This window comes from Bos indicus x Bos taurus, chromosome 21 (genome assembly GCF_003369695.1).
Source record: "Bos indicus x Bos taurus breed Angus x Brahman F1 hybrid chromosome 21, Bos_hybrid_MaternalHap_v2.0, whole genome shotgun sequence".
NCBI lineage: Eukaryota > Metazoa > Chordata > Mammalia > Artiodactyla > Bovidae > Bos > Bos indicus x Bos taurus.
Window position 1 is genome coordinate 8259933 of NC_040096.1, and position 13055 is coordinate 8272987.

General features: G+C 48.5%; 1 protein-coding gene across 1 annotated transcript in view; it reads left to right on the forward strand.

Annotated features, from left to right (window-relative positions):
• Positions 1-13055, forward strand: part of FAM169B (family with sequence similarity 169 member B) — a 96600-nt gene that overhangs the window by 14026 nt on the left and 69519 nt on the right. Inside the window, exons 2-3 of the mRNA XM_027521636.1 lie at positions 4524-4654; positions 7868-7967. Of these exons, the coding sequence (XP_027377437.1) occupies positions 4524-4654; positions 7868-7967 (231 nt within the window). The remainder of the gene's footprint in view (positions 1-4523; positions 4655-7867; positions 7968-13055) is intronic.

Consider the following 13055-nt stretch of genomic DNA (forward strand, 5'->3'; position numbering starts at 1 on the left):
TTTAGAATCTCCTTATTAATGTTTCTCTTAATTGTAGACCCATAACGAGAAAAGTTGCACTTTGCTAAAATGGAAGAATTTTCCTAATCTTTGGCGTGAGGTGGTGTTTGGAGAGAATATCCTGCAAGTGATACTGAATCGGTAGTTAGGGGCAGAGCGTTGATCCTTTTCAAAGTCTTCATTAGTTGGCTTTGGTGTTTACATTGAGAGGACCAAGAAATGCTAGAAAAGCTCTGAATGCTAGGACTGGTGGCGTGGCTGACGGATCAGCAGTGGGTGACGGGCAGTGGCTCGGAAGAGTGTGGCAGGCCCCTTACCAGCCCTGGAAGCTCAAGCTTTGGTATGAAGATTCTGAATGACTTTGGCATTTTCCCCGGAAGAATGCTTTAAGACAGACCTTTGCTTTTGTTTTTCGGGTGACCAGAGCCAACATGTGCTTAGAGTGAATTCTTACATGCGGGGTTGGTTTGGGGATTTCAATTTCTTTACGGTCTGCACTGAATTATCATTTCAACTGTGTGCCTTTTTTCATGAAAGCATTTTACATTGCATTGAAAAGATTACATTCTTTTGGCTTTGGAAAAATATTTCCTGTTGGGTTCAAACCATTAAAGCCTCTTAGCCTTTTGCTTCTGGAAGCCCCTGCCTGGGTCTGCCTTCCCTCAGCAGCTGGGCGGCCGGCCGGGCTGCCTGAGCGCATGCGGAAAGCGCTCAGACTTGTTTACTCCCTGTGGCCTCCTGCCCGCTGGGAGCGCCCTGCTCGGGGAGGCTGGGCGGGGGGCTTCCTTCCTCCCTGTGTGAGGGGGGCTCACCAGCCCGTGTTTGCGTGTGCCTGTGTGTATGGTTGTGCGTGCCTATGTGTTTGTGTGTGCCTGTGTGAGTGATTGGGTGTGCCTGTGTGTGTGGGTGTGCCTGTGTGTGTGCCTGTGTTTGTTCCTGTGTGTGGGCCTATGTGTGTGTGATTGTCTGTGTGTAGCTCCTGGGTTGGGGAGGCCCCCTCCCCTCTCCTACCTTAAGCAGCTCCGGTTTTTGCTCCCACCCAGTTTTCCAGAAAGCTCACCCAAGCATTTTCCATGTAAGAGGAAATCTGCCCAAACTTTTCAGATGGGGCCTTCTCCCTGGAGAGAAGAGAAGGAATTAAAGCCCCAAAGGCTGCAGGATCACAGCTCCCCGCTGTCCCTGGCTGGCTTAGGGTGCTTCTTCCTTCTTGAGGTGCAGGGGTCTGGCCCAGCTTAGAGTTCTGAAGGGGAACCTAGCATGGCGGCCACGTTGCTGTGGGTATTGAGATGTTTGGATATTCCTTTGTTGGACGGTTAGTGTTTTCCTAGAGGCAGCCCCATGCAGCCCCATGCTCACGCCATCTGGCTGATTGACTTTGCTGGGTTTCTGTGGAGAAGACCCCCCAGGGGCCTGCCCCTGGGCTGCAAAGCAGTAGCGCCCTGAGGCACCAGGGTGCCCACTGGGTTTTTTGAGGGGCTCTCCCAAGTCCGGCAGCACACCCGGCCGGGGGATGATTTCATGCTGCTCAAGGAGCAAAAGATGTTCACTGCATTTCTCCTGACCACATGCGACCAGAGCCAATGCCAGGCAAGCTGTGACAGCCTCGGGGGCAACCCAGTAGAGGGTCTCGGGTGAGGTACCTCTTCCTGAGCCTCTCCGGAAAAGCTGGGCGATTACACTGTGCTCCCGGTCCCCTGTCGCCAAGGGTCTCAGCTTGCATGCGCGCGTGTGTGTGTGTGTGTGTGTGTGTGTGTATGGACGGGCAGGGTCAGGGGGCATCTGTAAGGCTCTTCTGGCAGCCCTCAACCTCACTGGAGTGGACTGAAGACCTGCGTCTGACACACACCTCTCCCAAGACGCAGGCTGGCGCCAGAGAGGACAGGCCAAGTGGGATTTCCACTTGCTCCTCCAGACGGTGTTCCTGGGGGCGTCTGGAGAAAGGCAGCGGATTGAAACTGCATTCGTGGGAGAACCACGCGGCCTGAGTCGGGTGCCCGGGGCTGAAGCAGCCCACTTGCCTGTGCATTTTCCTTCATTTACCGGGATGTGCGTGGAATCGTTTTTCATACCTGTGGGAAGCCACGGGATCAACTGGATGAATAGCAGTCTGAACAGAGAGCTCAGCTAAACAACCACCCATGTTTCTGAAGTACGTGGGATGAAAAAGGCTTCGGTAGGGAGAGGCCCGTATTGGGGGTTAGGCAGGGCTGGGAGAAAAGAGAACCACCGCTCCTAGGGTCTGCAGGGGTCTTTGGGTCCCCTGTTGACGGCCGTGAAAAGCTGTGAAATTTCGGGTGTGCACAGACCTGCAGGGCGGGGTGGGGCAGCCAGGGCCCCTCAGGTCCCGTCCTAGGCCCAGCTGGACTCACACACAGACTCAGGGGCTCTCAGAGCCCTTGCTTCTGGGGCTCCAGGAGCGCCCCAGGAGTGCTGGAGCTTGAGATGGGCCTTCAGGATGGCAAGGCGGGGAGGGGGCCCGCTAAGGCCTGTGAGGCTGGCAGAGGAGGCTGTCTGGATGGTGTCACCATGTCATCAGATTGTTTTACACACTCTGAGATCAGACACGCCTTCCTGTCCTGGTGTTGCCGCTGACTAGCCAGCTGGTCGCCTCTGCAGGCCTCAGTTTTCTCAGCCATAAATGGGAGTTAGGCTGGACTCAGTGAAATCGAAGGCAGGGAGGACTGAGCAGCCTGCTGTCACCTGGCACCAGGGATGGGCTGCAGTGTTTTTATTGGGGCAGATGGAAGAAGGATGGGCGGAGGGGAGAGGTGAGGCCAGAGGTTATCATTACAAGATGCTGACGCCTTGAACTGATGGCATCAGGACAATTGGAGAGAGGTGCTGCAGGCTGAGACTTTGGTGGCAGATTTGAAGGGGTCCCCCAGTAAGGAGCCATCCAACGTGGCTTGGATCTGTCAGCTTTGAGCTGCAATGTCCAGAGTGCCCAGCAAGGAGTGGGAGTAGGGGTGTGTATTGGTTCTGCCTGGCTGCCGTGTCTGAGCGGTTGCTAGGGGCTTCCTGGCCCATCATAGTAAGAAGGAACCTGGGCCTCCTTGAATGTGTGTGTGTGTGTGTGTGTGTGTGTAGAGAGAAAACATGCACACACACACACACAAATGCACACACACACCCCAGTGTGTGCCTTCCATAGCAGGATATCTCCACTGCCTAGAGGCACAACCTTGTTTAGAAGGAGACCCCCAGCTTCATCGCTGCCTGGTGCATCGTCACTGAATGGACTGTTAATTCTTCACCTGTTTGACACATTTGCATCAGTGTATTTATAGTTGTAATTTTGGGGGTATGTGTTTCACACTCAAATACTTAAAATTGATAGTGGGAGAGTGTTTTTACTTATCTCTTCAACACTGTGTGTGTGCCAGTGACGTTTTCACTGAGAAGAGTCAGGGGCAGGGCTGAGGCCTGGTCCAGCCCTGCTCTTGAGAGCCTCTGTTTTCTACGAGCACTCCCCCCAGTCAATGGCCGTATAAGTCATCAGAGGTAAACTTGGTGAATTGGAGACATGAAACTTTTTGCTGCTGAGAGCAGTCTCTGTTCCCTGAAAAGTGGCTGGCAGAAGGAATGGAGATTCTGAGAGAGAGTGGGAAGCTGGTATTTCAGTGGGTGTTTATGTGCAGGCTTACCTCTCTTGAGGAGGCAGAGGAGCGGGAAGGAGAAAGAGGAGGAGAAGACAACTACTCTGACACCCTTCCCACCACGGGAGGCCCAGAGGTGCGTCAGAGGAGGGGGACCGCAGGAGGGCAGGGCTACAGAGCCTCCCCACCCCAGGGGTGTGCCCGTCAGAGGTGAGCTAGCATCTCAAGGGAAAACCAACTGCTGGTTCTGAGCTGAACTGTATGCGCCCAGAGTGTATGATTATTCAAGGATATAGTTTTCCTATAAAAGAGATAAGAAAGAGATGCTGAGTAGAGACAGGAGATAACTTACGAATTAATCTGCAATAGTCTTTGTATGGCCATATAGGTTTGCACATGTAGTTTCTTAGTTCATACTAACTAGTACATTTAAACTCTTACAGTTGAGCAGCTCAGTTTAAGGAGAACTGGCAAACCAACTTCAAAGCAAATGTAAGCTGGCAAAATAATTACTCAGGCTGGATTTTGTCCAAGTTATCAAGGTTCTCACCCGCTGGGGTCCACTGTCAGGGTACATGTGGCCAGGCTGACCCTACTGGAAAATACTCGGGAAACCATTTTATAATTTGAGGATATAAAGAAAGTTTCTGCAGTGGTCCAAGAGGGTTCGCATTGAACCTCATGTCTTCTGGGGGTGAGTGCCAACCCCACCATCAGGGCTATCTTCTATTTTCTTTTGATTCTTGCTGCTATAGTGCTTTTTCCTTTTACACTTAAAAAAAAATAGATGAATGTAATTTTTAGAGCCAATTTCAATTGGCTGCTTTTTTTCTTTTTCATATTCAAGAAGTAAGTGACCTTTATCTCAATGAAAGAGTGGAGCTCATGTCATTTTTTTTTTTTTTTGCCTTCTTTATCCCCCAGCAGGCATTTACCCTGTGGATATTTTGGAAGACGACCCTGCTGGGCATCAGGAAGCGACTCTGGCTTACTATGCCATGCTTGAGGAAGGAGCGGGGCCCTCACCAGAGGTTTTCTCTCTTCCCACTGGGGAGCAGGTATGTGTGATCTTCTCATTGGTGGAGAGTTCTGTATAATCTAACTTATTAGAAAGGCGAATGTTAGTGAAAGAGTATTGCAGATTAAAAAAAAAAATCCTTCTGGAGTGAATACTAGAATGATTCCACTCTGAGAAGCAAAAGGAATCCTGGATTGAGATTTTAGAGTCAGGAGGGTAAGTCCAGATCTACAAGGCAGTCAACATGACAATCTGCTGTGAATCCCATGTCTACCACTTAAGAGCTGTGTGACCTTGAGCAAGTGACTTTACCTCTCTGGTCTTGCTGTTCTTATCTCAGAATTTGGGACAATAACAGTGCTTACCTCATACTATTGTTCTGAGGATTAAATGAGATGCTGTGTGTATTGTCTGGCTGGCCTCAGTTTTTCCATTTGTAAATGAGGGGATTGACTGACCTCTAGCCTGTAAGGTTTGATTAAGTCCTAAAAGTTTGTGATTTGGAATGAAGTTGTACCAATTATGATTTTTAGCACTGATAAAATTATGCTTTGAATATGGACTGGAAGAAATTAGAAATGAAAACTTCGGATGGTGGGATTATGGGTGAAATTTAATAATTGTGCTATTTTTAAGACCTTTCCCCCCCTAAGTAAGTAAAAAGAATATGTGAATCTTGGACTGTACCTAAATTGGTTACCTGCTCTTCAGATTTGAGGCTGGTTTGCTGAAAGAGGCAAGATTTTCTTGTTTTATACAAATATAAGTTCACTCATACCAGGAGTTGTTGCTGTCTGGCAGGCAAAGTTAGTTGAGGAAGACAGGGTTTTATTTTGCTATACTGAAGTTGTTCGAGAGTTAATTAAAACAATGGCTGTACAGTTTATCTAGTGTGGCTTTCTTGAGATTTCGGAGATGCTTGTTTGTAATCAACTCCTGGAAGTATCCAGCTCCCAAGGGTGATTCCTTATTCTGGATCTGCAGAGGGAGGTGGCTGTACGCACACGCTTTCAGCGCCGCCTAGCGACAGGTGTGCCGGAAGGCGAGCAGGCGCTCAGTCAAGGCTAGGGGCTCACTCTTGGGGGGCTTACTCTTGGGGAGCGGGGGGCTGGTGGGCTGAGGACTGCTGGACAGAGTATGGCATGCTGGGTAATCTGAGAAGTGTGGTGAAATGCAGGAGTTAGCCCCGAAGCACTTTAGGATGCACTTCCGCTCATTAGCGTTTATTTCCTGCTTATTTATGGGTTACAACATTACTTACACAACAAAACAAACTCTAATATGTAGTATGCTCACAAAGTGAATCATTTTAGTGTTACTATTAGCAAAAATCATAATAAAATAAGATCGTTACTAGAATTGTTTTAATGTGATAGAAGTGCTGAAATGTCTTTCTACCTTTGCGTCTCCTCCTTCTAAAAAAAAAAAAAAAGAAGAGTCCTGAAAAGAATCATTTGGTTTCCTACCATTTTAGGAATTAATTAACAAAGGGTAGCTATTTCCTACCGCTTTAGCAGGTTTTGAAATAGTCTGATTTGTGATGATTATGGATATCCTCTTTGCTTTTAGCAAATTTAACTTTTTGATCCCAGAGAAATTTTTTCAAGCAAAACAAGAAAAGACAAGATAAGGATGTACCATACTGCATCACACTGGTCCTGCCCAGAACCTTTTCTTTTCATAATTAGCTCTGTTTTCAGTCTTGAAATTGTCTTATCATATTTAAAATACAATCATACTTAAGGATTTCTCCTGGTTATAGAACAGTGTATGCTCTGTGTATACTATTTGGGAACTACAGCCAAGAACAAAGAGAATAAAATCACCCATGTTAACTGCTGTGGACACTTTGGAGTGTTTCTGTTGGATTTTATTTCTGGGCATGCCTTTTTAACATGCAGATCACACTGGGGATACAATATTGTCTATAATAAGCATCTTTCCATGTCGATACGATGCTTTGTACATACTGTTTCTAATGGCCTTATAACGGCTGTCCGCTGGGTGAGTCTGAGGGGCCAACTCAGGGACTCTCTGTTCAGGTGACTTGAGCACGAGCAGGCGCCAAAATGATGACGGGCCTCAGGATTTAAGAAGCAGTCCTCTGAAACCGTGGAGGTCTGCTGTAAACCTTTACAGGCAGCCTGCCTGCCTCACTCAGCCCACACATCCTTTTCTCATCCTCTTCCACTCTCCTCGGTTTTCAAAACAGACTTTGCCGTGGAATGCGTTGTCCTTTTGCTCAGGGAGCTGAGGCCTGTGGGTTTGATGGCCGAGACAGGACTTGGCACCTGGGCACTTGAGAGAAGGCAGCCCAGTGTCAGAGACCCTGCTTGGAGTCCCTCAGGGTCATGAGCAAACGCGTGCTGGGCACTGAGGGTCTTCACCCCCTGGGCACCTCAGAGCCAGAGGAGGGCCTGGGTTCCCAGAGAGGGTGTGGGCTTCTCAAGGATGCTTGCAGGGGCCTGAGCCAGGGCAGCAGGCAGCCTGGCACTGCGGGTGGGCACAGGCTTGTCTTCCCTGGTGGCTCAGCTGGTAAAGGATCCGCCCACAATGCGGAAGACCGGGCTTCAGTCCCTGGGTTGGGAAGATCCCCTGGAGGAGGTTATGGCAACCCACTCCAGTATTCTTGGGCTTCCTTTGTGGCTCAGCTGGTAAAGAATCCGCCTGCAGTGTGGGAGACCTGGGTTCGATCCCTGGGTTGGGAAGATCCCCTGAAGGAGAGAAAGGCTACCCTCTCCAGTATTCTGGTCTGGAGAATCCAATGGACTGTCTAGTCCATCAGGTTGCAAAGAGTCAGACACGACTGAGTGACTTTCGCGTCAGTTCCCAGGCTTGTCCAGGCTGTTTGCACAGAGTGACCACAGGAGGATCCTTGAGGTCAGCCTGGCAGGTGCGGCCTCATGTGGCCGCCAGCTTTCAAAGGTGGAGCCCCAGGAGGGATTTGGGTGGGAAGCCTGCTGGGGCCAGAAGGGGATGGAAGGAGAGGCCATGAGGACTGAGGAGACAGCCAGGTGAGGGAGGGGATGAGTGGGGCTGCTGGGGGAGACAGAGGAAGGGCCCTTGTCAGGCTGCACTTGCATTTAGCTTCGAGAGCCTGAGGTTCCACATTTGTGCTGCCTCCGTCCTGGCAGAGGACCCTCTGTGCCACAGTGTTCTTTCAAAGAGCGGTGTGCTAGCTTAACTGTTCAGCAGTTTCTTGTGCCCTTACTGTGATGACAGAACCAAGCGGTGATTTTGTTATTTTTTTCAGGTTAAACTTGAAGCTTCGTCTGTTTGCTTTTGCACCGTGCACCGTGATGAACCTCAACACAAAATCTTGGTCTTGGTTAATCCCCAGGACACAAAGACAGGTTAGTAGGTATTAATGTATTTAATACATGAGAATTCTGATTTGTTTGCAATGAATGGAATCAAATACCTCAGAAGTGATGGTTCTACTCTTTGGCTGGACTTAGAATGTCAAGGTGGAAGTGATTTATTTTCACCTTTTAGAGATCCATGAGGGTGTTATGCAATGGCAACCCACTCCAGTACTCTTGCCTGGAAAATCCCATGGACGGAGGAGCCTAGTAGGCTGCAGTCCATGGGGTCGCTAAGAGTCGGGCACGACTGAGCGACTTCACTTTCACTTTTCACTTTCATGCATTGGAGAAGGAAATGGCAACCCATTCCAGTATTCTTACCTGGAGAATCCCAGGGACAGAGGAGCCTAGTGGGCTGCTATCTATGGGGTCGCACAGCGTCAGACACGACTGAAGTGACTTAGCAGCAGCAGCAGTAGAGGGTGTTATGGGTTTCTGTTTATTGATACATGTATTGATTTTTGTATTAAAGACACCAGACACTTTCTGGCCCAGGGTGACGGTATTCAGAGCTGCTTCTGAGTCTCACACTTGCCATTCTTATTATTAATAACAGCATTGCCTGCACAGCCTGGAGTGTCACCACAGCACTGTGAAGTGCAGGGACTGTTTTTTTTTTTTTAATTTTCTTTCTTCTTATTTTGATTGTGCTGGGTCTTTGTTGCTAGGTCTTTGTGGGCTTTTCTCTAGTTGCAGCGAGCAGGGGCTACTATCTTGTTTCGATGGCTCCTTTTGTGGCTGAGCACGGATTCTGGGGTGTGCAGACTTCTGCAGTTGTGACTCCTGAGCTCTAGAGGAGGCTCACAGGCTCAGTAGTTGTGGTGCACGGGCTTAGTTGCTTCGCAGCATGTGGTATCTTCCTGGACCAGGGATCAAACCCGCATCTCCTGCATTGGCAGGTGGATTCTTTATCACTCAACCACCAGGGAAGCCCAGGGACCATTCTTATCCCTGCCAGACTGGATGAGGAAACATCTGATGGTCAGCTGGTGCAGGGTACGGGATTTTTGCAAGGTGATGATCTGGTGGGGTTTTGTTTCTGGTGGTGAAATTTATGTAATCAGTAGCACATTTATTCTTCCTCTGCATCATGAAGCACCTGTTTGTGACCGATTTCAGCTTCTTGGGTGAGTGCTCTGAGCTCGCGTGGATGGCCATTCGAAGCTGCATGGGGCGGGGTCTGGGGCCGCTGGTGGTGAGCACTGTGAGGTGGGAGAAGGTTCCAGCCCATCAGTCTGCCTGGAGCCCAGGCCACCAGCAAGCTGGAAGCAAAGCTCCTCATCTCTGGCCTCAGGGGAGCCCGAATATAAGGTCAATCCTATTTAGAAATTTACTCCTCTATTATACTTTAATGTGTTTTTACAGATTTCCTGCAGATACCATATATTGCTTGCGTAATAAGAAATTAAAAAAAACAAACCAACCCTTAGTGAGTTACCCCTCCTCAAGGACGTGGTGTCTGCTGAAAGTCTGGGGTTAGGGATCTTCAACTACACTTTGCAAAGGGGCCTCCTTCAACTCGCCAGCTCCCCTGGGGATGACCTTTTGCCTTTCACCCTGTGTGTGCATCTGAGGTCTGTAGTCAGAGGATGCCCTGTTTCACAGGTGTCATAAAGCCCAGAGTGACATCCTGGACCGCAGAACGTTATTCAGCACACATCTATTGTGAGTGCTTCTCTCATGACTCATCCTGAGACACAAGTGTGCTTAGTTAGCTGTCTTGGAGTTTTGGGCATGTTGGTGAAGCCTCCCCCTTGCTTCAGGGCTAGGGTTGGCTGAACTGTGTGTGAGAGATTTCTGGTCAAGGTTTAGCACACTTCCTATTCCTGTTTGGCCAAGTCCTTGTTGAACAAGGGGGCTGGGATAACCCCAGGACTCTGACTTTGCCTTGAATGCACCAGGTTAGTGAAAGTAACAGGAGGTGCCCACGGATTGTCAAAACACTCTGAAAATATCGTTTGCCAGTTTTAAGAGGATGTCCAAATATCAGCAGCCCTCTCCTCTGCCTTTTTCTGGCATTTAACAATATTCTGGTTAAAGGTCTTTAACTGCATTTGCATAATGTAAAAACATATGACTGACTCATAAATCTGTTTCCTATTTCCATTGTACTTAATTTTTCGGTTGTTTTCGAGAATGTATTATAATAAATATTCATAAGCTCCAAGAAATCTCACTCTGGACCTTTCTTTATGTTTCATAGAGCTTTAAATAAAGTTTCCAAATGTTTTCCTGCTGCTGGGCTCTGTAATGGTTGCTAAAGTTTTACATGATTTCCAAAGAGCACTCAGGTGTTATGCACACCTTGTGCTCTTTCCTCTGGTATTTAGAAGCGGGCATCATATGTAAATGCCCCTCTGTGGCTTGAGACATGTGGACTCCCAAGCAGCCAGTGGTACCATAGAGCCTCTTGCCACTTGCCACACATGCCGCTTCAGCCATGTGCTTAGCTGTGACCTTCGAGAAGGCTGGCCCTTGTTCCTTTGTAATTTTCCAGTGACATTCATGGAGGTCTGTGTGTTTGTGTGTGTGGGTGGTTGCCTGTGTGCCTGCTAAGTTGCTTCAGTCATGTCTGACTCTTCGTGACCCTTTGGACTGTAGCCCGCCAGGCTCCTCTGTCCATGGGATTCTCCAGACAAGAATACTGGAGTGGGTTGCTGTTTCCTCCTCCAGGGAATCTTCCCAACCCAGGGATGGAACTCGAGTCTTCTGCATTGGCGAGTGGGAAGCCGCCACCACCACCTGGGAAGCCTGTTTGTGTGGTTGCTGCTGCTAAGTCACTTCAGTCATGTCCGATTCTGTGCGACCCCATAGACGGCAGCCCACCAGGCTCCTCTGTCCATGGGATTCCCCAGGCAAGAACACTGGAGTGGGTTGCCATTTCCCACTCCAATGCATGAAAGTGAAAAGTGAAAGTGAAGTTGCTCAGTCATGTCCGACTCTCAGTGACCCCATGGACTGCAGCCCACCAGGCTCCTCTGCCCATGGGATTTTCCAGGCAAGAGCACTGGAGTGAGGTGCCATTGCCTTCTCCGGTTTGTGTGGTTAGATGGAAGCTAAAGGGATCAGAGCTGTTTGATGAGACTGTGTATGAGTTAATTGTCACAGTAACTTCTGGTAACCCTGTGAGCAAATGAAAGACATCCCGGAGTTGTGAATTCCCTGGTGGCAAGCACTTAATGTTCATGGCAGAATACTGTGAAGATGTGAGTATAAGCAGGCCTTGGAGACCTTGTGGAGGTTCCAGACCACTGCAGTAAAATGAATATTGCAATAAAACGAGTCCACAGATTCTTTGGTTTCCTAGTGCATAGAAAAGTTATGTTTATACTATTGTCTATTAAGTGTACAGTAGCATTGTGTCTAAAAAATGTACACATCTTAATTAAAAATACTTTATTGCTAAAAAAAGCTGTCTATCATCTGAGCCTTCAGCAAGTCATAGTAATCTTTTTGTAATAAGTAACATCAAAAATCACTGATCACAGATCATCATAACAAATGTAATGATAAGAATTTAAAATGACATAACAAATATAATGAAAGATTTTAAAATATTGTGAGAATGACCAAAATGTGACATAAAGACATCAAGTGAGCAATTACCATTGGGAAAACGACAGTGGCCGAAGGTTGTCACAAACCTTTGATTTGTTGTAAAAAAAATGCAATAAAGTGAAGCAGAGTAAAGTGCAGTGCAGTGGAACGAGGTCTGCCGGTAACGCAGCCTTCCAGCTTTCTCCTGTAAGAAGCTGGGGATGTGCTTTCCGTGAAGGTGGTCTGAGAGGCGCATGCCCTCATCCCATCTGTCTGGCGGCTCCCTGCTGCGCTCACGCTCGACTGTTTCTCTAATCAGTTTCTGTCCCCGAGGGGACACAGCCAACGGCTGCCGGAAGCCTCCCTCCCTGAGCTGCTTCTGCACTTGCCCCAGGACCCTAGCTTTCATTTATTTCCCCTGTTTCACTCCTCCTCTTATTTTTAAATTATTAACTGGTCTCAAGTGTTTACAAAGATTAAAAAAAATAACTCCTCTAGTCAAAAAGTTGTCTTTTCTTACCTCTCATATCGAATCAAAATTGTTCATCCTAGCATTCCAGATTCCCTCAGCTGATGGCCTTTTGCTCCTCTCATATCTTCCCGGGACCTGTAGAGAATGAGATGAACATGCACTTTGGTATCGGACTCAACAGACTTGGCGTCCTGGCGCTGCCAACTGACTGGGTGACCCAGATAAATGGTTTGGCCTCTTTGAGCCTCAGTTGAGTCATTTGCAAAATGGGGACACCTTAGCTACTTCAAAGAGTAGCTGTGAGGATGAAATGATCTGTGGCAGAAAATCTGACGCTTTGGACTATCCAGGGCAGAGAGCGAGTGTGGGATTAGAAATATTCTTCCATCATGGAGCATCTTTGCATGTTCTTCTCTGTCTTTGAGTGTTGCACTGTAGAGGTGCAGGGTTGTAGAATGGGAGGCCTTCCCATCAACTGCCGGCCAGACTTTGGCAGCTGAATTACCTCCTTGGCAGATTCTGCTTGCAAACCTTATGGAGGGGAAGGCGACCCTGCACTAAGGCCATCTAGTTTGTTTTGGAACCACTCTCAATGGTAAGACCGTTGTTCTTTTTGCTAATCCCAAACTGCCTCATTGGATGAATATCATGCAGTCTGTCCCCAAGCAGCCAGAGATAAAGGACGGGCCAGGGAGGCTGCACCTCTACACCACACGGAGGAAAGGAAACAGGCGGCGATTCTCATCCTTGGGAGTGCAGGGGGCCCCGGCGCTGCAGTGGGGGCTGCTGGGAAGCAGACGGGACTGGGGCTGTCTTAATGGAAGGATGATGTTCCCGCTCAATTACAGCCCATTCTCTTTGGTGCTGCTCAAGCCGCAGCTGAAACAAACTGGTGCTTATCTGTGGAGAGCAACAGGGGGATGAGAGGGCTTGAAACCATTTGAACAAGGCTCGAGGAAACTAGGGCTGTTAAGCTTTAGAGAAGGGAGGCAGGGGTCCAGAAGCTCACAGTCGAAAGGGCGTGTAGATTGTTAGGCCCAGTGCTTTCTGAGATGATTTAAGTGGTA